General features: G+C 47.1%; 2 protein-coding genes across 2 annotated transcripts in view; one reads left to right on the top strand and one right to left on the bottom strand.

Moving 5' to 3' along the window:
* Positions 1-12,257, bottom strand: part of LOC139061033 (uncharacterized) — a 58,385-nt gene extending 46,128 nt beyond the window's left edge. The window contains exons 1-2 of the mRNA XM_070540464.1: positions 11,906-12,257; positions 8,759-9,075 (exon numbers count right to left, since the gene is read on the bottom strand). Of these exons, the coding sequence (XP_070396565.1) occupies positions 8,759-9,075; positions 11,906-12,242 (654 nt within the window). The 5' untranslated portion in view covers positions 12,243-12,257. The remainder of the gene's footprint in view (positions 1-8,758; positions 9,076-11,905) is intronic.
* A 13,311-nt stretch (positions 12,258-25,568) lies between these two features.
* Positions 25,569-26,487, top strand: part of LOC139061050 (uncharacterized) — a 34,793-nt gene continuing 33,874 nt past the window's right edge. The window contains exon 1 of the mRNA XM_070540488.1: positions 25,569-25,686. Coding sequence (XP_070396589.1) covers positions 25,569-25,686 — 118 coding nt within the window. The remainder of the gene's footprint in view (positions 25,687-26,487) is intronic.

Genomic DNA, 26,487 nt, shown 5'->3' on the forward strand with positions numbered 1-26,487 from the left:
GATGCCTATTAAGATTAATATTTTTTAAGCCGCACTGCTGGTCCCTAGGTTCGGCATTTAAGAAGCATGAAGTATGAGACGAATTCGCATATTGCACAGACACGTACTACAGAGAAAGGGTACAGCGTCCCAAAGTTTCTTCCGCCCTGTCCTTCTTTCTATCATTAAAAAAAAACATTAGAAACATTTTTAGTATTACTCCAAAAGATTTGGCTTCCATCGTACCGACACGTCACGTGACAAAGGCAGTAAAGCAAGGTTATTTGAGTTTTCATTACATTAAAGGCGATAATGGTGACCTATGAAACATACGGTGACAGAGGCGACGAATGTAGGCAAACCTATGAGTATTCCAATAAGAAAATTATCCATTAGAAAGAGTCTCGAAGCAATATTTAACACCAATCCGAATAATTTTTTTAAACGTCTTTATTTCTGTATTTAATAGGCGAATATAAACTAAAGAAGGGAAAAATCTGAGGAGCACAAAGCAGAAATTGTTTTTCTCGGCAACCGCTGCACGTATTACGACAAGGGCTGCCGCATCTGAAGCTAAAAGTTAATATCATGTAAATACAGAGAGCAGATTTTTCTTTACACGATTGACGTTCTTGCAGAAATTCTTCGAGACTGCGAAATACTGAAGAATCACGATTACAACTACCGGCATTAAATAGAATAAACAATGTCGCAATTCTGTAAACTACCTCTTTTGAGACTCCCAAGGCGGACAAAATTTATGTATGATGCATCACTCTGAAGTATTCCGCAAATTTTTGGTGGTACATATATAAAAACCTCGCGAGCATGGCAACAGTTCCCCTTTCTAAGAACCCAGCTTGTCATTTTGGATACTCTAATAGATGCCGTTCACAGAAGCATGACACCTGCATTTGTCATAATGTTACGAATTTATAAAGCTCCTGCATCACCTATATTTTAAATACAAATTATTTAGAACTGTTTGTTAAACGTTCGAAGCCATAAGACAAACTTTTTCAACAGTCGGCAGGAAGCAGCCTTCTATTTTTAATGCAACACCTTTTATTTTAATCGGTTAAGCAGTTGTCTACTGAGGACACTTGAACGCTTTACGCCTGTTCGAAAAGAAAAATTGTAGTTTACGTTTCCTCATCAAGCGTCAATCTGAGAACTGGAACCTAAGCTTAATTTACCAAGGCAAAACAGACAAGAAATCTCGCAGCAGAATTTACGCTCTTCAAAGCACACTGATCGCACTTGTAAATTCAGGCATTCTTTCGAGTGTAGCGCCTGCGCAACAGGTCCACGCACTTTGTACACTCTTCGATTTACAGTTGTGAAACAAGAGTTAAGAACATCGGATCCTAACGCAATAACAGCTGATATTGTCTGTTAAGACATAATCAATGTTAAAGGCGCCAAAGGTGAACGCCACGTATCCTGACAAACTGAAACACTAAGAAAAAAATACGCGAAAAAATTCAACGGACACCTTTAACAATCAAGCCCATGGAGCCTTTACTGCAGTTATTACGGCAAATCAGTGTGATGCCAAAAAAGAGAAACTAAGTAAGAACAAATGAACGACACACAGTGACAGAAAAGAGAAAATCACCAAGAAATCGAGTAGCTCTTTTTTTTTGCTTTTTGTTATTCACTTGCAGAACAGGAAGCAAAAGAAATAAATAAATTTTAACTGCACTGACGCATCTAACTGTCCATTATTTATGATGATGACGACCATCATTTCTCAGCACGGTGCTCTCTTCTAGCGCGCCATCTTCATCGGGGCTGTCCAGAACGATTGTCAGTGCAAAATCATTGGTGAATTCCAATGGGGGATTCAGAGCACTTCCGGCGCAACAGTTATTGCTCTTTCTGGAGCAAACCTGTTCTATTGGTACATCTGGAACATTCCCATTGCAGATTCAGAGAACACGAATCTGGACGTGAGACGAAGGACTTCGTGCAGCAGTCCACGGACTGCACCGGCAAATCGGGTGGAGGGGAGTGGCAGCCCCCGTGACGTACTCTTATAAGAATGTTTGCGTCTTCTGCAGCTCATTCCCTAACAATAAACGTCATCCATATTGCATGCCTTCTCATTCTTTAACCTGTAATCCTCAACGTATCAGATATGCTGCGGTGCGTTTAATGCACAAACATTCTGATTGAAGCATGGAATACGTAGAGTATAGACTATAGTAATGTCTTGGATACGCTGGACTGGGTTTACAGTTGTGATTACCTCAACCAACCAATTACTAAATAGTGAAATACTATGCCGAGTAACTTCTGAATATCAATGTGTGTATGTATTTTTGTACAAATCTGCTCTACATGGCCAGAAATAAAAGTGATTAAGTTTTAATATGCTTTCTATGCGTGTGAAATTGTGTTTGGGAAAATCACTGGGATAAAATTGAGCTATTCGTCGTCCATTGCAACCGGACGTGCGCCTGATCGAGCACCCTGCTTTTCCTTCTGTGAAGGCTAAAACATGGAGCCCATTGAGTGTTCTTGGGCTCCACTATCACTTCCGGTGTATGTAGTCCTCAAAAGCATAACCTTCGAGATCTATTTCTATGACTGAAACAGAACCGGCATCGGGGCTTGGATTTGGACGCCAACTCCGCGCTTCATGATTTGCCGTTTCTGACATAAAAAAGAAAAAAAAAGCGCAGCGGAGGGCATCACATAAAAGGATTATACCTGGGATTACGTAACGTTTTTTTTTCTGCAGCGGTGGCGTAGAGGTAGAACACCCGCCTCGCGTGCAAGAGGTCCGTGGTTCGAATCCCGGTGCCGGCAATTTTCCACCGGATTAAAAAAAAAATCCGCATGTTGTTAAAATTGCATAAACAAGCCTGGAGTGTGGCCTGATCCCGGTGACCAGAACCGGTAACGCACTCCCTCACCAGAGCAGGATTGGCCACCCTGGTGCAGTACTTGGCCACAACCTCCTATATGAACAACACAACCAAACCCCGGCCCTCAGTCCCCAGCAGCTGCGAAGCAACTGACCACGGCGGCGGTCAGACCTGCGACGCTGCAGAGGGTGCTAAGAATCACTGGCTCCGGACAGGCCGCCATTGGAATATGAACCTGGCAACGTTTAACGCTAGAACGTTATCTAGTGAGGCGAGTCTAGCAGTGCTATTGGAGGAATTAGAAGGCAGTAAATGGGATATAATAGGGCTCAGCGAAGTTAGGAGGCCAAAAGAAGCATATACAGTGCTAAATAGCGGGCACGTCCTGTGCTACCGGGGCTTAGCAGAGAGAAGGGAACTAGGCGTCGGATTCCTGATTAATAAGAATATAGCTGGTAACATACAGGAATTCTATAGCATTAACGAGAGGGTGGCAGGTCTTGTTGTGAAACTTAATAAGAGGTACAAAATGAAGATTGTACAGGTCTACGCCCCTACATCCAGTCATGATGACCAGGAAGTCGAAAGCTTCTATGAAGACGTGGAATCGGCGATGGGTAGAGTGAAAACTAAATACACTATACTAATGGGTGACTTTAATGCCAAGGTAGGCAAAAAGCAGGCTGGAGACAAAGCAGTGGGGGAATATGGCATAGGCACTAGGAATATCAGGGGGGAGTTATTGGTAGAGTTTGCGGAACAGAATAATATGAGGATAATGAATACCTTCTTCCGCAAACGGGATAGCCGAAAGTGGACGTGGAGGGGCCCGAACGGCGAGACTAGAAATGAAATAGACTTCATACTCTGCGCTAACCCTGGCATCATAAAAGATGTGGACGTGCTCGGCAAGGTGCGCTGCAGTGATCACAGGATGGTAAGAACTCGAATTAGCCTAGACCTGAGAAGGGAAAGGAAGAAACTGGTATATAAGAAGCCGATCAATGAGTTAGCGGTTAGGGGGAAAATAGAGCAATTCCAGATCAAGCTACAGAACAGGTATTCGGCTTTAACTCAGGAAGAGGACCTTAGTGTTGAAGCAATGAACGACAATCTTGTGGACATCATTAAGGAGTGTGCAATGGAAGTCGGTGGTAACTCCGTTAGGCAGGATACTAGTAAACTATCGCAGGAGACGAAAGATCTGATCAAGAAACGCCAATGTATGAAAGCCTCTAACCCTACAGCTAGAATAGAACTGGCAGAACTTTCGAAGTTAATCAACAAGCGTAAGACAGCTGACATAAGGAAGTATAATATGGATAGAATTGAACATGCTCTCAGGAACGGAGGAAGCCTAAAAGCAGTGAAAAAGAAACTAGGAATTGGCAAGAATCAGATGTATGCGCTAAGAGACAAAGCCGGCAATATCATTACTAATATGGATGAGATAGTACAAGTGGCTGAGGAGTTCTATAGAGATTTGTACAGTACCAGTGCCACCCACGACGATAATGGAAGAGAAAATAGTCTAGAGGAATTCGAAATCCCACAGGTAACGCCGGAAGAAGTAAAGAAAGCCTTGGGAGATATGAAAAGGGGGAAGGCAGCTGGGGAGGATCAGGTAACAGCAGATTTGTTGAAGGATGGGGGACAGATTGTTCTAGAGAAACTGGCCACCCTGTATACGCAATGCCTCATGACCTCGAGCGTACCGGAATCTTGGAAAAATGCTAACATAATCCTAATTCATAAGAAAGGGGAAGCCAAAGACTTGAAAAATTATAGACCAATCAGCTTACTGTCCGTTGCCTACAAACTATTTACTAAGGTAATCGCAAATAGAATCAGGAACACCTTAGACTTCTGTCAAGCAAAGGACCAGGCAGGATTCCGTAAAGGCTACTCAACAATAGATCATATTCACACTATCAATCAGGTGATAGAGAAATGTGCGGAATATAAGCAACCATTATATATAGCTTTCATTGATTACGAGAAAGCATGTGATTCTGTCGAAACCTCAGCAGTCATGGAGGCATTGTGGAATCAGGGTGTAGACGAGCCATATGTAAAAATACTGAAAAATATCTATAGCGGCTCCACAGCCACCATAGTACTCCATAAAGAAAGCAACAAAATCCCAATAAAGAAAGGCGTCAAGCAGGGAGATACCATCTCTCCAATGCTATTCACAGCGTGTTTACAGGAGGTATTCAGAGACCTGGATTGGGAAGAAATGGGGATAAAAGTTAATGGAGAATACCTTAGTAACTTGCGATTCGCTGATGATATTGCCTTGCTTAGTAACTCAGGGGACCAACTGCAATGCATGCTCACTGACCTGGAGAGGCAAAGCAGAAGAGTGGGTCTAAAAATTAATCTGCAGAAAACTAAAGTAATGTTTAACAGTCTCGGAAGAGATCAGCAGTTTACAATAGGCAGCGAGGCACTGGAAGTCGTAAGGGGATACATCTACTTAGGGCAGGTAGTGACGGCGGATCCGGATCATGAGACAGAAATAATCAGAAGAATAAGAATGGGCTGGGGTGCGTTTGGCAGGCATTCTCAGATCATGAACAGCAGGTTGCCATTATCCCTCAAGAGAAAAGTGTATAATAGCTGTGTCTTACCAGTACTCACCTACGGGGCAGAAACCTGGAGGCTTACGAAAAGAGTTCTACTCAAATTGAGGACGACGCAACGAGCTATGGAAAGAAGAATGATAGGTGTAACATTAAGGGATAAGAAAAGAGCAGATTGGGTCAGGGAACAAACGCGAATTAATGACATCTTAGTTGAAATCAAGAAAAAGAAATGGGCATGGGCAGGACATGTAATGAGGAGGGAAGATAACCGATGGTCATTAAGGGTTACGGACTGGATTCCAAGGGAAGGGAAGCGTAGCAGGGGACGACAGAAAGTTAGGTGGGCGGATGACATTAAGAAGTTTGCAGGTACGGCATGGCCACAATTAGTACATGACCGGGGTTGTTGGAGAAATATGGGAGAGGCCTTTGCCCTGCAGTGGGCGTAACCAGGCTGATGATGATACGTAACGTTGACCACGTGGGATTAGGTACCATAATGCCCGATGAAAGCAAACTACCTGCAGTTGTTCATATACGACCAGCGGTTGCGGTAGGGTTTTTGTGCAACACTACAAATAAATAAAAAAAGTTGCGGAGCTCTATGACGCGCTCTCATGTGTCAGGAACGTTGTGACACCTTGCAGTTGGTCGTACAAGTTCGCGTTCCTTGTGAGAGGTTCGCATCTGAACGTCTGCAGCTACAACCAGAATATCTTGCTACAATCGAGAACACTGTACACAGGTTGCGGGCCTCAAGCATTTTGCATTCTGCAACCCCACCAGAATCTGGTCCTTGTGGCCGGAGTTTGAACCCACGATCTCTTTTGCTCATCAGCCTGATGTGTAAACTTATGATCACTATACCGACAGACAGGACAGGACTTAGCTTGGCTTGACCGGACCTGACGTGGCCCGACCTGACTGACGGAGAGATGGAGGGACAGATTGACAGACGCAGAAAAAAAAAGCGAAATCCGCGATAAAGCACACATTTATTACAGTGTGCTGGGATGCATCCTCTGCGCGTAAACCCTATAGAAGAGGTTCACGCGCGCGAAGCCCTACACCCTGATCGCGCACTTGGTTTTCGGGTTCATCCTCGAACCTTCCTTGCAACCATAGACGCGCGCGAAGTCGCTAGAGTGCATCAGGGGCAAGTTGCAAATCATTTCGTGGTAGGGTCGCAGTCCGCACGAGAACCAGCAGTGGAAGGCGAACACGGCGGCGTCGCTGGGCACGGGTCCGAGGTTGATCGCCGGGGTCGCGTTCGCCCTTCTCGCCGCCTCCCAGGTTCTCCAGACCACGCGCAGAGCAGCGGCTGCGGCCGGAATGTCCGCGCCGACACCGTCTTCGTCTTTGGCAGAGGGCGCCAGACATCTGCGGCCGCATTTGCGGAACATTTCTTTTGTTCGCGAGCGCTGTCTTGAGCATTGCCCCCCCCCCCCGCCCCTATATAATCATTTACGCACTTCTACAGCTGCTGCTGTAGCCTCAGTCGGAGACTATTGCAAGATTCGGAAGATGGGTTCGTACCCTAGTGAATACTAGCCCCTTTCGTTCCATGGACGGAGGAGCTGAGCTTGTCATTAGTACTGTTTCATTTTTGCAGCATTCCTTTGCAGTGTTTTGCGGAGCTTCTGGTCGATGGCGCCGCAGGTAATCCCTCGGGGCAGCGCAAACTGGAGCGAGTTTATTCTGACGGAGGACGTAAAATGTGTTGACAACTGGGGTCTTTCGACGAAATTGGGCCATTTTCGGCCAGAATTCGGAATTACAGAGGGGGCCCAAAATGGGTGAGAAGACACGCCATCAGCCGTCAAAATTAGAAAAAGAAAGAAGCGCATATATATAAGCAGTAGAAGGGATACAATAGACGTCTGTACGGAAAAATTATTAGCGCTAAGAAAAGGAACCATTGCTGCCTTCAGCTCTATTCTACTTGGTCAACATTCTCAGATAGACCTTCGTTTCGTTTCGTTTTTGACAAGACGTTATTAGACCTACAGTTCACAAGCTCACGTGGAAACATATTCCGTTTTCTGACTTTCTGTCAGAAAAGTTTGTCTTAGCTTAGAAATCTGTACTTGAATAAGTGTTCAATGCGCTCATGTCTCGTTACTCTAAAAATTGTGAGCGTATTTGTCAGGATCAGTTTTAAATTGATCATTTTTGTGCTGGCAGAAAAACTTAAGGCGTAATAACTTCGCACACAGCAATTGCTAATGGTGGGTAATTTATCTCCCTTCTGCAGTTGAGACCGAGAAGTGTAATGATCATGTTTTTAATGCAAGTGTCATTGCATTTCGATGTACATTTTACAACATCGCCACATTATTGAGCTCGTTAATGGACGCAAGCATACTACAATACTCCAGTATTAGTCGAACGTTTAACAGACTAAAGAGAAAAAAAGATAAGATAGACACCATCCTACATATCCAAGCCTATAATTCCGAACAACACAATATCGTCAGATCTCTCGCCGGCACTCCCAAAGTCTGGCATGAAGCAATACACTGATCCTGCATAGCTGTGCACATTTTCAAGTTTAATATAAACATTCTTCACACTAAGCGTGTCTAACAATTTCAGAGCACATGCAAACCACGAAGCATTGATCCGATAGGGTTATCTCACGGCGTCACGTGGTAGCTCTATCTTAGCTGCATCGCATGCGACGACAGCGCCACACGTCGCAAGGAGGGGTCATGGACCCTGCTCCTCCATACTGGAAAGTTGCCTTTTCTTTTTCACTCTCATTTTCCTTGTCACGTACTTAAACCTAATCATCTGCGATTTGTTCTTTGTTATTGGAATGCTTCAAATATCGAATACTTCCTTTCTTCTGCGCTTTTCCGTAGCTTCGTTATCTGTTGGCATCAGCCACAGAAGTGCTAAACGCTTCCCAGCTGTACGACGGGGAATCAATGAACCGCATAAATGGACACTGAAATGATTTCCATCGCTTTTTATGCGAAGCATATTACTAGAGCTCAACCCAGTTCCTCAGGCGCGGCGGTGTTGCCTTCCATACCACGTGACACCGTGACGTCACGATAGAGGAGAAACGGGGCTCGAACTCCCGCCGTCGCTCGCTGCGTCGCCCCCGCATCGGACGCGGTGAGCGTCGAGCAACACAGCGTTCGGCGCGACAACGATTTATTCATGAAGTGCAACGCCGCAGACACGGACACCGACGACACCGGCTTTTCTGCGACGCGAGCTCCTTAACGCTGTCGCGTTAAAATAAAGGCTAGTATGCTTCGCATCCTGGGCTTAACCTTAGCTAAGCCACAGCCATTTTTTTTTACTTGCCTGAAATTGGCGGCTGTAGTCTCTGAGGCGTTCGCCAGCCTCGCCACCGATTGGAAGTAGAGCGTGGCCGCCATTCGGACGCCCAGTCCGGCCAGGGCGAGGGCGTAAGGCCTTCCCGGTCCCAGCCACGGGAACTCCAGCTCGGGCGGCACCAGGCTGTACCCCCGCAGGGTGCTGGAGTCCTCGATCTTCCACTCCTGGTTCATGAACCGGAACTCCGGGTCCCGCATGAGACCACGCATGGCGCCTTTGACGGCCACGTAGTTGTAGAGCGGCTTCATTTTCATAGGGGGCACGGATGCGTAGAAGGCGTTGACCTGTCGTCGAGAACGTGGAAGACGCTAGTTGGCTAGAGGGAGCGCACTCTGCGCTCTTGAAACAGTTTCACCTTTTGAGGTGCATATTTGTCCTACAACAATAATCGTCGTCTGCCTCAATTGCTTGCGCTTTCGTTTTTGAAAACGCTGCGCTCGCTACTTTTCTTTCCGGAATGCTATACGTCACGCTAAAAATGCGCATGCTTTTCGTGACTTGAAAGTACCGGGAACGCAGTGTTAAAGAAAGGAAGTACGGGAAAGATAGATCACGATTATTCTTGTGGCACAAGATAAGCGCCAAAGGGAGGAATCTTTTTAAGGGCGTAGAAAATTTGCCACCTTTTAGAGTGCATCTTGTCCCCAAATAGTTATCGTAATGTGCCTGGTTTGCTCTTTCTTTCAGGAAAATTCTGCGTTCGCTATACGTTCCTGCACAAAACGCCGTGTCGTGTTGGTAACACAAATGCTGTTATCATTACGGCCGTATGCTGCGCGCGCAGCGTCATACTATATGTAGGCACGCAAGACAGGCGGCGAGTACGGCGGGGGGGCGTAGTGTGCCCCGAACTGTGCAAGGCTCTGTTAGAGGGTGGTACTAAACGCTGTGTGAGATTGAGCCACCTCACTCTCGGTGGAGCGAGAAAAGACGGGACGTGTCTTCGCTTTACCTTTCCTTTCTTTCACATCCCGTCCATTCTCCGCATATGATAGTGACCGCAAATAAAGAAAAATAAACATTCCGGGGAGAAGCCAGGACCAGACTGCACGCGAACTGATGCAGGCATATCACATAAAGAAGATAGACCAAGACTGTGTTAGTGACGCTTCCATTAGGTTGTTTCGATCGGAGATAGATTTTTTTGATAATCGGTTGCCCCGCTGGGCTGATCAATGTTCTTGGGAGCTGCGTTCTGCGCATGTTCTATTTGTCTATATATGCCCATGGGTTGCCGTGAATAAGACAGTTGAAAGTTACCGCCCATGTCGTATTTTTGTGTTCTCTTCCACTGTTCCCATCATTATTTGCCATCAATATGATATGCAGTAAACACCAACTAGGCCAAACTGAAGTTCTTCTCGTCCGTACACGTTGCTCCGAGAATAGCGAAGGTGCTTAGATTCGACGAGAAAAGGACAAATTGAGCATTTCAATTTGCCTCGTGCTTGTTCTGCTATTCGTAATATTTGCCACTAACCTGTATAAAGCAAATTCACAAGCGAAAGCAGATAAGGTTCGCCTATTTCCACGCCGAGTTTACAATTACACCCCAGAGGGTATTAAAGTTTCACTCCACACCCTCTGTTACGCCTAGCTATTACTCATTTAGCTCGTAGCATCTCATAATAGAGGTGTGGGCGAGAACATAATGTCAGAACCAAAAATTTTCACACGCATAAGTGTGGTAATGGGTGCTTGGCACTTCTTCGAGCACCCTATAAGAAGAGTCTTCTGAGGATTGCCGCCAACTCCTATGAGCAGCAACTCGCCAGTACTTAAGGTAGAAATCTTCAATATTTTTGTTGACTGTACGGCAGAGCAGTGCCGATATGTATCGCCTAACGCAAATCTCAGCTGGAAGATCTCTCCCGTGAATATTATGAGCCCCGCCTTTGAACTTTAGGCCGCTGTCAATGATTCATTTTTGATTAAGACGTGGACTTCGTTGCTTAAGCAGTTCACTGCTAAGCGCGGCATAATAAAATACGGAAGTTTAATGGGCCAGTAACGCGATGCAATGTGTAATTGACAGATGAACTCAACACCAACAGCCCGAATGAAGTGGGATTTGTTTATCACAAGAACAGCCTGGTCGCCTTGAATAGCCAATACAAGATGATAAAAGGAGAGCAAACGAAAGTGTACTTGAGTTTGGCAAGAGAACAAATAGAGTTTGCCCTGCGTCAATGTGGTATGTAACGCTGGGGGAAGTGTAATGAACCGACTCATAAAGGCGCATCGAATAAAGGAAACTAGATACGGCCGGCGTCAGCATCTGGAATAAAACAGCGTATCAATTACGCTAATTGTCAACTAGTGCTTTATTTGTGCATCACAGGCCATGCGCAATAAAACATTTAATGGAGAGCTTCTTTCGTCCCCGGAAGAATGTTACGGACTCCCACGTTTTCTGCCTCAAAAGCACATGCATATCACGGAACCACCTTCCACAGCTAGCTAGTGGCATCGTTTTTGAAATATTTTTTCTACTGATTATATATGACTTTGTATGTGTTGTATGATTTCAACGTTGTATTGAGGTTTCGTGTTATCCACGGTGTTGGATTAGCCTCTATTTCGTTGCGCTGCTAAGCGCGCAAGACCATAGGATCGAATCCCCGCCGCGGAGTCGGCATTTCGATGGGGGCGAAGTGCAAGAACTACCCGTGTTCCATGAAGTGGGAGCACGTTAAAGATCGGCAAGTGGTCAAAAATAGGATAGTCCGTAGTTCGCCAGAGGTGGAATGCCTCATAAACAAGTCGTGGTTTTGGCACGTAAAACACAAAAATTGTACTCAGATTGCGTATGGTTGTGTAAGCTGTTTCGCTGTGCACACGCTATACAATAAAACCTCCTTACAACAATATTGAAACGTAATGTAGCGTTACTTCGTTATTGATATCGATATCGCACGTACTGCACTATGCGTCTGTATTGTGGTTCATCGTTACTTCGTTATATTCGTTATTTCCTGACATCTCTTTTCGTTATAACGAGGTTTCACTGCACTTGTTTCGTTCGCGCTTTCTTTTGTCCGTGTGCCATCGGTAATGCGCATTCGCACTGACGACATTCTAAAATAAATCACTGCAAAAAATAAAAACGCCCACCTTCTCGGGCTTGGACATCGACCGGTACAAGAAGAGGGCCTCCTGGTACGGGTCCTTGGGCGGCGGCTTGCTGCTGCCCACCAGCGTCCGGTTTTCCTCGCCCAGCAGCTCCGCGAAGGCTCGCCAGACGTCGTTCGCCGTTTCGCGCACGTCCTGTAGAGTCGCCTTGGGCACGACCATCCAGATGTGGGCGTTGAGGGCGGAGCGGAAAGCCGCGTGCGTTTGTGCAAGGCAGTGGCTTCGGTGCGCGGTGAAGGCCTGCGAGTTGCGGAGCGCTCGACTTTACTGTAACGACAGGTGCCGCTAACTGGCTAAGGTTTGTATTTTTCGGGGCCATTGACCCAGCCGAGCGTGCTTTGCGAACGCGTTTAAATGTGAATACGCTGCGTCAGGTTGCACACAGGCGTTATTAGAGCAATGCTGTTTCTTTTCAGCCAGTTCCTACTTTTGGAAGTGATAACGAAAGCCGGCAACATAGCTGCTCTGGAAATGTGTGAAAGTGTGAATATGCTGCGTCATGTTGCATACAAGCGTATAAGCGTAATACTGCTTTCTGTCTGCCAGGTCCTACTTCTGGAAATGACAATGAAATTCGGTTATATAGCTGCTTCGTGAGAACAATTTATTTACGCGATTCTGCCACAGCGTAGGCACCAGCGCTTCCCTCAACTTTTTTGTGGAATGTAGCTTTGTCGCGACGAAGTTTATTCGCTCATTACTTCTTGCCAACTCGCGTGCCGTAGTCGTAAAGTACATTTAACACGCTCTTCTCGTACGTCTAAGGACGGACACTTAGCAAGCTCGAACTTTGGGCAAGACGTGAGATATTTTAGACTGGTATTACTAGATTTGATCTCGAAGCGCCAAGCCTGGCGTTTCGAAAATAACTCCGACGTCATGACGCAGCAGAATGTGTTAATGCGCAGAAATAATTGGGATGCGCGGTTGTCTTAATGCCTTCGCGCGCGCCCGTTGTAGCGAGTACAGGAACAGAGTGAGGCACTGTTTCATGACGTGATGATGGATACAGCCCCTGGTTGGCAGTCGAAACTGGTTCGGTGAAACAACTGTTGCGGCAACTTAAATTTTAGGGGTGCGGGGACATTCGCCACTATTCCATCTGGTGTTATGATGGTCTGAACCCTGTAGTTAATTGCAGGAAAGGAAATGACAAGTCGACAATACCACTCGATTGCTTGTTTATCCAATGCAGACGGAACGTACTGCTTCTCTGTGAACGAAAGAGAAAAAAGAAACTTACGCGCAAAAAAAAAAAGTGAGGCACTCCAGCCGTCAGCGTTAACCAGCGTCCTCCAACAACGTTCACTGGCGGGTAATGATTGTTTAGCGAACCGAAAAAAATTCCGCCTAGCCAGCGAGAACATTTAACAAATCGCACACATCTCGGACACCGAGTAAAACCTCCCGTCACGTTTTTTTCCACTTCGCCTTGCATTATTTTCCAGAGTAGTTGAAGGGGCGTAAACCGGAAATTATTCCACGGGCAGCAGAATATTACCCTACAGCAAAGTGAGAAGAAGTCCCGAGAAAAAATACCCCTTACCATGACGAGAAAAGGCTCCGCAAAGCAGAAAGCATGCAAATATAATGAACTCGTGCTGACGCCGCCCTGAATTTCAAGCGCAAGCTCGCCGTCACGTGACGGATTCTGCCAATGTCTGCTTTGGCCTAGTTAATCTTTCATCATTATGGAGGACTACATTTCAATCCAAAGAGCTCGGTGACTGAATTCGGCAAGTTTCAAGTTTGAAAAACTTCGGCCACAATGGCCAAAATACGAAAAAAAGATACCTCAAAATTTGTGAAGTCACACTGACCTGGCGCCGGTTTTTGTGGGCGGGAAAAACCGAGCAAAAGTAAAACTTTGACAATTTATTATCGTTTCCAGTACGCAACCTACTACCAAGAAATTGGCTAACACATAGTTTTGAAACAATACTTTATCAGTTTATAAAGAGATTTTGGCATTTCGCTTAAATGTTCCTCCGATCTCTGAGCTCTGTGCGAAGACTAAGAGCGCTTGCAAGAGTATACATTTGTGCTCGGCCCTCTCACCAAATGCCCCATGTGCAGCTATAGCGAGACCGGCTCGACTCACACCCAAGCCAGCACGAGCCTCCGAGACACCCGGCGGCGAGCAACACACCAGCTGCTAGATTAGCTGCGCGGTGGACAGTTTGTTTCCCACGCATAGACCGCGGTTCGATTCCCGGCAGTGGTGGGTATTTCTTTCCAGCTGCTAACCAACACGAAGGTAAGCAAGTTTCTTAAAAGCGAAGAAGATCGCGCATACAGCCGATCGTCGCAAAGGAAACACTCATTAGAGTGACGCATATAGCGTCGCTACTTACAGGATGTCTACGTGCTACGGGCTTACGTCGCGAGGTGACCACGCAGACAGTTTTGCCATAGAAGCGGCGGCGCCTCGCATCTTCCCTTGGCGGCTACGCTATAGTTCGACGGAGTACAGTTGAAACTCGATCTAACGAAGTGATGACCGCGCTCGATTTATTTCGTTAAACCGGGAAGTTTGTAAACTCGAGGAAGGCATTTTTCGGCTCTTCGAAATCTTAAATTGTAACGTAGCTACAAGCCAAAAGGCTATCGCTGCATCGTAGTTGCCCCTAATGGGGCGACCTGTGGCGTAAACCATGACATAACGAAAGCAACCACCACCGCCTCTACCGAGGCGGTGTTGAGTCCGCATTTCCGCACATGGGCGTGGCATGCAGTCTCATCAAAATAAAGCTAGGGCCGCGACTAGGGCGCCTAGATGTTCCAACGCGTTAGCTTTAAAGCCCACGTTCGAGAAAAAACCCGTATGCGTCAAAATTCGAAAGAAATCGCCGTTCTTTATTGCTCATCTATTACAGTAAAAAGCTTCGTTAAATCGACTTAGGCCAAGTTAGATACGTTAATTCGAGTTGATGACAACGTTCAACCCTATGGGCAACTGCCGCGTTACGGAAATTTCATCGTCAGATCGGGAACTTCGTAAAATCGTGTTTCGTTAGATCGAGTTTTAACTGTACTTATCGGAAAAACATGGGCACGTCTGCACAAGGCGTCAGATTCATTCGAGAACTTCATTGTGCAATCACTGTCAATGGGTAGCAGCAGTACGGCAGGGTTACAGATGCATGACGTAAAAGCAAATTCGGACGCATACTCACGGACGCACACCCGCTCAGCAAGTCTACTCTGACGCCACTTTTAGCGCAAGGCGGCAGTCTCCGCCGCCGCATTTACCACGGCCGTACTGTTCACGCCGGCTGCAGACGCCCGTTCATACTTGTCTAGTCACTGCGTTTTCTGTTTTGATTGGATCGCGGTCGCTGCAAGACGGCGGTGCTGCTCCGCGGCATTTCTTGTAGCGCCAATTCATCTCGCTTTCCCTCCAATGACGTTCACGGTTCTGATCCGCACAAAATCCGTTAGCGCGATAGCACGAAAGCAACCACGTGGACATTAGGCGCCTGAACAAGAACGAACACGCTTGAAGATGAGGTGCCTCACAACGGTGGCTGGAGAAGAGCGACCCCAGAGCCATTGCCGGCGTCGCGCCTCAACAGTTTGCGAGACGAGAAAAGAGAACAACCGTCAGCGTTTGCTGCTTGAAGTCGTTCCGGTCAGACAACTGTATATGATGCACAGTGTTGTAAGGGCAGCGCCGCACAGCAGGAACTCTAAGTGGCTGTACTCGCAAACGCTCCCGCCAGTAGAGCAATGGAGAACGCCGGTCTGCAGCTCCGCGGCAAGCTTATTGAGCGAAACCGTGATCGCGTGCCCGTGACTAGGGTGCGTCGTTTTAACGCGACAGCGTTAAGGAGCTCGTGTCGCAGAAAAGCTGTTGTTGGCGGTGTTGGCCGTGAGCAAAAAATCCCGTAAGGCGATACATAAATAAAAAACTGGCGGTGGCTTAGCTAAGGCTAAGCCCACGATGCGAAGCATACTAGCCTTTTTTTTAACGCGACAGCGATAAGGAGCTCTTGTCGCAGAAAAGCCGGTGTCGTCGGCGTCGGCTCATGCGTGCGGCGCTTGCTCAGGCGCACATTTCGTTGTCGCACCGAACGCTGCGTTGCTCGACGCTCACCGCGTCCGATGCGGGGCGCGTAGTCGCTGCGCCGTAGCAAAGCCACCTAGAAAGAGTCTCTGTAGCATGCCGCAAACTTCGCTTCTCATTCCAACGAGGAGCTCTGTCTCCAGGAGGCATCTCACCTCGTGAGTGTCTAGCAGAGGCAAGCGCAGCTGCTTATATACAGCCGCGACGCCGCGAGCGATGGCGCGAGTTGGAGCCCCGTTTCTCCTCTGTCGTGACATCACGGTGTCACGTGGTCAGCCTTGAAGACGACGCCGCGAGCGACGGCGCGAGTTGGAGCCTCATTTCTCCTCTGTCGTGATGTCACGGTGTCACGTGGTATTGAAGGCGACACCGCCCCGCCTGAGCAGCTGGGTTGAGCTCTAGTAATATGCTTCGCATAAAACAACCTGGAAGAAGGGCTGGGTGGGAATGGAATCAGGGTCTCCGGAGTGTGAGACGGAGATGCTACCACTCAGCCATGAGTTCGATGGTTCAAAGCGCGAAAAAAGCGCCTCTAGTGAATGCGGTATTGTTTTGCAGACAAACACACTGCGCGGCCCTCGCGTCTCAGGAGACCTCGCAAAACTCCGCGCTCGAGCCTCGCGTAAACGCGGCGACTTGCACCATCCACACCGGGACATCACGGCGACGGCGACGGCGCGAGTGTGCCTCGAGTGCCCGTATAAGTGCTTGTGCTCGATAAGTGCTCAATAAAGCAGAGATTAAATCCGACATCGAAACACTGGTGACCCAGACAACACAGCTACGGAATGCCATGCAACGTTTTTTGTTTGGCACGAAATAATTTCCGAATCTTGCATGTGTTCTCAGGGATGAAATTCCGCAACGTCATTGCGTGTGGAAAGCACGACTCCTTACCTGCTCCTCGGAAGAGTAGTAGTAACTGGAGAGCAGCTTCGGGCTCGTGAAGTGTATCAGCGACTGTATGGAGAGCCAGCCGAAAAAGTCCAAAGTCTTGGTATCCCCGAACGCGGCGTGCAGCATGAACACCGCCCTGAAGTATTTGGGGCGTTTGATGGTCACTGACGGGATGTTGTCGAAAGACTGGTTGAAGTGGCGGCGCAGCGCGGCGTTCCAGGTGTCGTAGTCGGTAGACGGCGCCACCGTTGGGATGTTGCGTGGGTGAAGCTCGAGGGGCATGCTGCGACCATGTCACGTGCTTCCTTTTTAGTGTTTTTTTTTTCTTTGACCAGCGAGGCTGTCAAAGAGGGCTACTAGGTACGCTCGAGAACGATACACATGCTAGCTTTCATGGTTTTCTAAAAAAAAGCTAGATGTCTCATGACGTTTTTACTTCCTGAAAACGGGCAGAATGCAAGGAATATAGTATGCAGAGTAATCTTGATGCGCATTGGTCAATTAGGGGCTAAATCAATATTACTAAGCCCAAGTTCTCGCATTATTTAGAGTACCTATATGAAAAGAGTATATAGCAGGTGTTCTTTGTTTAGCTGCACAATGTTTTGGAGTGAAAGCATCATGCGCCCCATTAGGCGAAAATCCTTCGTAGTGGGCGTGACGGAAAAAAATGGTACCGAAAATGGCCGACGACGCACTGTGTAAAAACATGTCAGAAAGTGCTAGGATTGACGTCGAATGTATCCTGAGGTTCTTGCAAAAAAGTAAAATATTGTCTTTGAAGAGAGAATTTGCTTCGTTTTGATCTGGTTGGGAATCGAACCCTGGTCTCCACGGTGCAAGACGAGTACGTTTCGTCGAGGCCACGGCTGTCCTTCTTTTCGGCTTCGCGGTTCTGGCCAATCAAAGGTTCCCCTAATGCATGCGTCATTGCACACGTCACGTCTAAACATCTGGCTGACTAAAGGTGCGCACAGGAGCATTGAACACGTGACAGCGCAACTTACAGGGAAAAGGGGGCGCCACGTTAGGAGCCTATATAATGAGCGCATTCATGATGTTTCGAGGTCTGCAAGCGGTACACCGCTCTCGCGTTCTCACGCGTAAGCAGTCTTCAGTGTCTCTTTAGAATTTTTCGAAAATTGCCTTTGGCGGATAGCACGAATCTAACCCTTGAGCTAGATTACTCGAGGAGGAAGTCATTAATTTTACGAGAGTTCAAGATGCTTATTTGAATAATTTGAGTAATTCGAGTAATGAACTTTTTTATTTAATTACATTACGCTGCGCATTTATGTTTGCTAGCCAGTGAGGTCACAAGGCGTGCCCACTTGGAAAGAAGTCTCAGGATTAAACCAGTTTCGAGATATTATACTTCCAACCGTCCGATAAAATGGATTGGGGTTCTATTTACTCTTGCGCTAAAATGCACAAAACAGCGTTTTCTCGAAAAAGTGCAACTGTGCATTTTTACCGCAAGTTTGACAGGGCATATCTCGAATCCGGTGCCATCCTCACAATTCGTTCCAAGTCGATATGCCTTGTACACTCGCTAGCTTCAACTGGCAGATCTCCGGAACCATATACACGCGATATGGGTTATATACGCGCAAATTTATGCGAAACAGCGTCCATAATAAAACCCTGAAATAACTCTTAAACCCATAGGCAATATGCCTTTCACCTGTCAACTCGTCTGGTTTTTCCCAATTGTACAGCACGTTTCGCGCAAAATTAGTAATTGGAAACAAGAGTCGCAAGGTGTTGAGAAAATAAGCCATCTACTTATAGAGAGAGCCAAGGCAACAGCCAAACAGGAAGGAAAAGTGAAAATTAACAAATTTAACCATTATTCTTGAGAATATTTATGGATCAACATCTTTTTACTTAAAAAGCAAGTAGGCAAAACACCTCCGGAAGTGCAGAACAATTCCGTTTGTTTTGAGTGACGCATCTACAATTATGAGTCGAACCACCTGACGTATAGCCACTTCTTTGCTGTGGTTATGTGCGTGTTTTTGTAACTTCTCGCGGTGGGCGCAGCGCGTCTAGAACCACAGCATCCTGCGCGCTATGCGGTTGCGCGGGACTGGCGGCCACGTATCGTTACTCAACTTTCCAAATAACAATACGCAAGTTTTGGCGCTTGAGAGAATAGTAAACGAAGGATCGAAAAGAACTGGGATTGTTCGGCAAATATATGTTTCTCTATTATTCATCCAGAGCTACTTCAATAAACGCTACTATAGTCGGACACAATTTAAGTCTGCTTTGAAGCCCTGTCCATGCTCTCATAACCACCAATCACTGTTCCTCCGCGAGCCTGCAAATAATTCGTACTTCAAATTTCCTTGTTACCCAAATAAGGCGGTAACCGCAGAACAAAAATGATTACCACGTAATTTTGTACGTTTTCTTTCGCTTATTATAGCGGCATGGCGAAAGCCTAATTTGTTATTGAACTGAAGTAGAATGGTTGCTTCGCTACAAATATATATTGTCAATTTGCACTTCAATTGGCAGTGAAGTTTCATGAGTAAAACGGGCTAAGCAGTTAAATGAACTGTACCATATACTTTTCAAGAGTGCAATGCTCAGACTCCATGCACCTCGTACATGTCTGTTGTACGGCTCAGTGCTTCGGCCGATGAAAAGACACTTCAAGAACAGTGGACACTCCGAATTTTTCAAGAGTATGACGCCATTTTGAAAAGGCCGTATAACGATGATTTTGTTTGCTTCTGTGATTGACTGGTAGAGTAACACAACCCCGCGCGGTCCCTGTGCCTCGGTTGCTAACTAATGTTTTTTTTAAGTTGTATTCTACTACTGAAATTTTTCATTTTACATTTTCGCTTGTTTACTTGTTCTTGGCAGCGTTCTGCCTGCCCTTCTTTCCTGCGCGAGTCCATTTGATGTGGTTCCTTGTTTGGCAATTAAAGGATAGTTGTATCTCGCAGGCCTAACTGTGAGATGCGACTTATTTCATTTCTCTTTGGCGGGTTTACGCGTCTTTATGGCGAATGGTGGACGTTATGCCTATTTGTACTAGTAAAGATACACCCCCCCCCCCCTCATTTGCATGGAAAGGTTACCTTGGGTCCGTGCATAATACATAATACTTCGGGGCCACGTAGTGATTACGAAACTATAGATAGTCCGGGAATGGTCAACCAATGCCCGTGCGTCGAAGTGCGTATATACTTCAGTTCATGGGCGTGGAGCCGCTTTCTTCATTGCACAAAACATGCCGAGCTCTCTTAACAATCTTTGATTACCCGCGTATAGCATCAATCGACTTCCATCCAACGCCTGGAAATATTCTACTCTCATCACATGGGTAAGCCTGTGACTGTGGGTGCAGAATGCTTCCACGCGCAGTCAAGCCCGCTAATTATGAGTCATGTGCACCGTTACACGTCAAAATTGCTGAAGAATTCTCACTGATCCACGGGGCGCTTATCACTGATTATCCTTGTTAAACCACCGATTATCATTGTTACACGCAAGAGATTCACCCATGCGTAGTTTCCCCTATTCAACATTTACGCTGTGTGCGATGCCAGCTTGGCTTTGAAGCTTTCAGAAGGGGGGTGCAATGTTCACCATACCTGTCGGCCATGGTGTTCTCGTAGGACGTGGAGGCCCCAAATTTGCTGCTCATTTCCATGAGGTCTTTGAAGAGCTGATCGGAGCGCCCCTTGTCCTTGGCCAGCTCCGGTGTAGACGCAAAGGTGGCGTACGTCAGCTTGAAGTGGCCCAGGATTCGCTTCGTCATCCTGTGCCGCTTCAGCATCTCAAGTGTGGTTATGAACTCCTTGTCCAAGCTGAAGGTGACAGCGGGCGACTCTCTGGCGTTGTTGCTGACACTCACCTGCACGTGACACCATCGGCGAGAAATGTTGAAGCGACGATGAATAGCGATAATAATTTAGGCGAATTTAGAATAATAGGAAATATGATAATTTAGGCTCAATTAGCCAATAGAAGACTTGCAAAATTACGATAGTGCGCTTTTCTTTTCAAGCCTTTAAGGCAGACTTCTACGTGAGGAATTACATTAAACAATTAATTGTAATCCATTACATTTCTCGCTAATTTTGCAAATTAACGAATACTTCGTTTAATCGATAACGCTCGCGGTTACCGTATAAATTTAACAGCGAAGCTGTATGTAGCTACAATGTGGTGTTGGTCGATGTCCGCCTACAACGATCGCGTCGAAACAAGAAAAAAAAAAAAAAAATTCGTCTCCAGTTCCTCGCGAATGCTTTCTGGCTCTCAATCTAATCTAAGTATCTCGAAAAAATTTAACTGATATTGGCCGCTCAGACGAATCTATCATTACGCTGTTTCATTTATTTGTCATAAAGAAGTTAGTTCACAGTGAAGTTGTAAACGCTGGAGAGTTCCGGTCTGCTTGCAATACATGTCCGACTACGCAGGGAGTATGGTTGTAAGAAATGGCTGTAACTCTTGTTTTATGGATACTATCGCGAAACAAATTATATGAAAATTAGCCGCTAAGAAGACTCTAACAATGCGCAGGAGTTTCATCTGCTTTTGCTAATCGCCTAGTTCACAGTGAAGTTGTAAATATTGTGCAATTCGCGTTTTGCCATCAATACACGGACTTCTACGGGAAGGAAAGGGACAGCCCCGTCTTTGTATGCTAGAATAAAACTCAAGCCCTTGCAAGTTTAATTCAGCTAATTATGTAAGAATTATGCTCAATCGCTAATTACAAACAAATATATTATTTCGTGCACTCCTTTGGACTGCGCTCCAGTCAACCTGTATCGTAGCTCTCATCGAGGATCAGTTTAACGGCCACCTGCGTCCTATGCACACTGTTGACACGAGTGGGCGTTGTTTGTTGTGGTTGCGTCATAGTCGCCTAGGCAACTTTGTAATATATGTGTACAAATATACAGACACACGCTGATGCGTCGATTGAGGCAAAAAGTACCACAGCTTCGCTGCTCGATCGTCCTTCTTCGCAGAGTGAAAGCGCTGATGAGTTCTTTCTCTTTTTTTTTCCATTAATCAATTACATGTAACCAGTTACTGTACCGACGGGACAAGCTGTAACAGACGCTGCAGCTTTCAGAACCTGAATTAGGCGGGAACTGCACCAGAACACCAGAGATCGCGCCATGCGTCAGAATCGAGGATATTTCAGACAAACCCCGGAGCTCAGTAGTTATATCCTCGACTTTGCGCTGCACCTGAACTTGGCCGACGATTGGAACCGGCACATTGCAATGTTTCTTTTATCAACGGCCACTTATCGCGTTATTGCTAGGATGATTTTTTGTAACTTTGGATTGGCCATACCACCTTCTCCAAGCATCTGCAACAAGGAAGCGCCGAGCTTCATAGTGGCCGCAGACGCTGAGGAACCGTACACGCTAGCAAGATGCTTATAAGCTAGAACACCGCCTTACGTCCCATCACGCATATATTGTCTTCACCAAAAAAAGAGAGAAAAAAAACGCGGGAAGATGAACGCATCAGTCCTGAAAAGGAATTGCTAGTGAAGATGAGCATTGTGTGAATATTTGCAGAAAATATCTGCAGAGGTACTGCAACTGCCAGGCCCGTCTGTTCCGCTTGTGGTATCTGTTTAGGGTTCATTTATGTTCGGAGAAGTAACGAATTGCTTTCGAGTATACCCCTCCGTTACTGTCGTGGGGTAGTAATTCGCAAACCCCCACTGTGCGGTTATCCTTGTGTGACGTTACCGCTGGTGGGGACAGCGTTTTCGCATTCTTCTCTCTTGACAGCTAGCGTTTCGCGGCGCTGTTTTCCATTTTGGCTTCGCCTACAGCCCTCCCCCCCTGCCCCCCCCCCATATTTTTGCGGTTATCACTTTCCTTTATACCTTACTCTACGCATCGTCATATCCTACTCCTCCTCCCCCATATATATTGGGGGAGAGTGAACTACGTGTAAATAACGCGTTGCGTAGGAAATCAGTTCCTCCTGGGATGAGGACAGTGATCTGTGTCAAAAGGTTGGTTCAGCTGCATGCTTTGTTGTACAAGTGGTAAAAGCAAAAAGCAGATCACCAGCGATGAAAGACTTAAATGATAAGACAGTAAACGTAGGTAAAAAACCTGAACGTTTTTAGTGCCCCGCTACTTGCAGTGATTCGCAGTGATGAATTCCGCCTCTTGTCAGCTGTCAAACCGCATTTGACAAAGACATCAAACCGCATTAGTCGAAGATTATCTAAAAAATGGAGAAGCAGCTAGCGAACGAAAAGGTGGGCTGAGACCTCACAGTAAATATGTCGCCTTGCCTTGGTCTCGTCTCTTGATTCCCACCATAGTGAAATATGCATCACCAAGTGGCGCAAAATTCTACTATTCTAATGTCAATAGCGTTTTAATCCTTCCGTGCAAGCCAATCTGCACGTATGCATTTATTCTTTGCGTAAATAGGTGCCGGCATGGGCACAGAAAATGATAAGCAGGAAACCAGTGCCTTCGAGAGAAGTGATTGTGCCGGGCTGGACTATCATGGTATCAAGCCGTTGGCTTACCTTTCTTTTATTTTATTTTCATTTTTGCGGGTTACCCAAGCTTCTCGAATTCCTTCATTCATCGCGTGAATAAGCGGGGACACGAGCAGTAGGAGTGATGTATGCAACGAGCCGGTACTTTCCAGAGAAGAGATTCATCCTGAGAAAACCAACATTGTAGTGGCCTATAGGGTTACCTTTTTTCATTTTTTCGTGCAAGCCAATTTGCGCGTGTCTCTTTATCCATCGCGTAGCCATGCATCGTCAGGTGCACGGGAACTGATGTAGACAAGCACCGAATCAGCGCTCTCGATATAACTGATTGGACCTGGCTAAGCCGATATTGTAAGGGGCGATGGGCTTACATTTTAGAGCGAAGCTTTCAGCCTGTAGTTGGTCGGGATTTTTCTTTGCCACGTGCTCGCACAAAAAATTCGGCCTATAACGCAGACAGTGCAAAGAAGCGCGAAGCGCAATGTGTGCGGCTCATCCAAGAGGTAGCACATGATGTCAACAGGTGACACCATCTCTTGACGATGACGTCATTGCGCGACGTCACGTATGGTGTGATGAAGTCATCAGGCGATATCATCACGTGACGATGCCATTTGTACCTAATGTAACGTTTGACGTGAGGCTCATCACGCCCCCTATGGTGTGACGTCGTCATGTCAGTCTGTCGTGATGACGTAATCACGTTACGTCATCACGTGAAACGTCACCTCACCACCGGATGTTAACGCCCAGTGTTTCACTTCATGGGCCACATAATGCTATCGAATTTATAGATGCCCCCATCAGCAGTTGTGGAGGCGGTTTTCCACAGCGTCGCGGGACATTCGCTTTCGCAGGGCCGGGATGGCGAGTCAACTTTTTTTGTAGAACATTTTTGTTTTCCCGTTTGGGTTGCCTCGCGGCACAACGTCCGTACGGAACCAGAAATATAAATATGTAGGCCTGTTTCATAGAAAACCTGCAATAGTGACTTAAAGATGTGTTCTCCATAATCCATCTTTCGTTATGTTCAGCTTGAGCTCTGTTCGTTCAATATCACAGTATTCCGTATACGTTTCCGTATACCGCCGTACCTCTACGCGAATGAGGACCGTTGTGTGCAGTTTCGCCGACATGTAGAAGATCCCGTCGATGAGACTGGCTGAAGGATCCACGTGGTCTGGCCACGTGATGCCGCCTTTTTTGAGGGCCTCCCTCACCTCCTGGACGTTGCTGCCGCGGATTACGCTCTCGCAAACCTGCAAATAGGCGGCCGCTTTCTGCAGCGGCGACTGCCCCTGATCCGGCACACTCATATTCCGCAGCCTGGTCGTTACATTATTAAAAGAGTCGCGCCGGATACGGTACACCGTGCTGATGTCGTTCTTGAGCCGGCTCATCTGCAAACGTAGGAGATAAGAAAAAAAAAAACTCAGTGCCCTTCCACTCTGTGAAGAACGATGACACGCGGAGCTGTGTAAATGTGGGCTCCTTAATGGCGAAATGCGCCTTCGCCGTGGGCAGGCCCAGCATTGCACTATCTTCGGTATCGGCCCACGTATGGGGTGTGCTTAACGCCTGCGTCACCTCCGCCGCGGGTCGGCCCGGCATTGCCTTAATTTCGTGGTCTCGCCTACATGTGGGGAGTGCTTAACGCCTGCGTCACCTCTGCCGTGGCTCATCCCAGTATTGCACTATCTTCTGGACCTGCCCACGTATGGAGTTTTGTGTCCACACCCGGAAACGATTCCGGGGGAACTAGCCATAAAGAGCTTGGCTGTAAAATCGCTTTAATGTAACCAAATAAAAGGCATACGCAGCCAAGCAAATTTTTTGCTTGGGTCGCCCGCAAAAAGAAGAAAAAGAAAGAAATGTAAGCCTATGGGCACGTTACTACGTTAGCCCATGCTACAATCACTTCACTCGAAGGTAATGGTTTCGAAGGTACTGGTTACTGCCATCCTAGCCTATTATACCCTATTGTAAATTAATTAATTATTATTAACTAATTATTTATGTGAATACGAACACGGGAGCAGTTTTCAATATTACCCGAAGGGCGAGGCAGTGACTGCTGCATACCGAGGTAGTGTTGCGCTTGAATTCATCAGACGCTGTTCTAACTATACACGGGTGCGACACGTTGGCGCCACGTCGCACACATGGATGCCACTGCTGGACGGCAGGAACAACACCCTCACCGCTACCAGGCGTCACAAAACGCGGGCAAGGCAGGGACTGCATTGGCACCGCAGGTGTCGCACATCGATGGCGCACGAGGTGAGACCAACGGAAAACGGTAGGCTTAATTGAGCGCCCAGTGAAAAAGAAATATTAGATGACGTTCGTTTCACGTTTGCCAGAACATATACGCGTGCCAGCAGCGGAAGACAGAAAGTTGGCCTTCCTCTGCCGTCGAGGCGACTGATCGTAGCGTTGACGGTACGTTCGATTCGCTTCGTCATTTTTGCATGCAAACGCGCCTTGCGTCTCTGAAGACTAACACTCCGCGCGTGACCACCCCGTGTACCTTCACCGGACAGCACGACAACGGCGACAGCGCGGAGGACGCCGACGGCGTGGATGCGCACCGAGTGTCTGTGTAATTGCTATCGCAACGAAACTGCGCCCGCTATTTCTTTACTTGTGCCTCTGCATGTCCGTGCAATTAGCGCGCACTGATCGTCCCCATGCTTACGAAAGTTTGTTGCTTCGTACATACTGGTGAGGAGAACCCATACCTCGATGCTGCAGATGTGTTGGTAGTAGTTGTCACACGGCCTGTTCCTCTCGTCGATGGCGTTGGTTAAGATGGCCGCGTACTCGGCGCACGCCGCAGTCGGGCATGCCGAACTGTGCGCGGAAGGTTGAGCGCGGTAACGCCAGGCCAACATCGAGGCGACGCCCAGGAGGACAGTGACAGCGACCGCGACAGCTGCGCCGATGACGAGGCAGGCACGGAAGGTTCGTTGGCGCTCACGGCGATGGGCCTCTTCGACCGGATCGCGGATGCCCAGCGCCGACAGGTCGACCTGCGGCGAGTGCGACGGCCAGTCTGTCGTGACTCACGGGGCACGGATT

Source organism: Dermacentor albipictus, chromosome 6 (assembly GCF_038994185.2).
Source record: "Dermacentor albipictus isolate Rhodes 1998 colony chromosome 6, USDA_Dalb.pri_finalv2, whole genome shotgun sequence".
NCBI lineage: Eukaryota > Metazoa > Arthropoda > Arachnida > Ixodida > Ixodidae > Dermacentor > Dermacentor albipictus.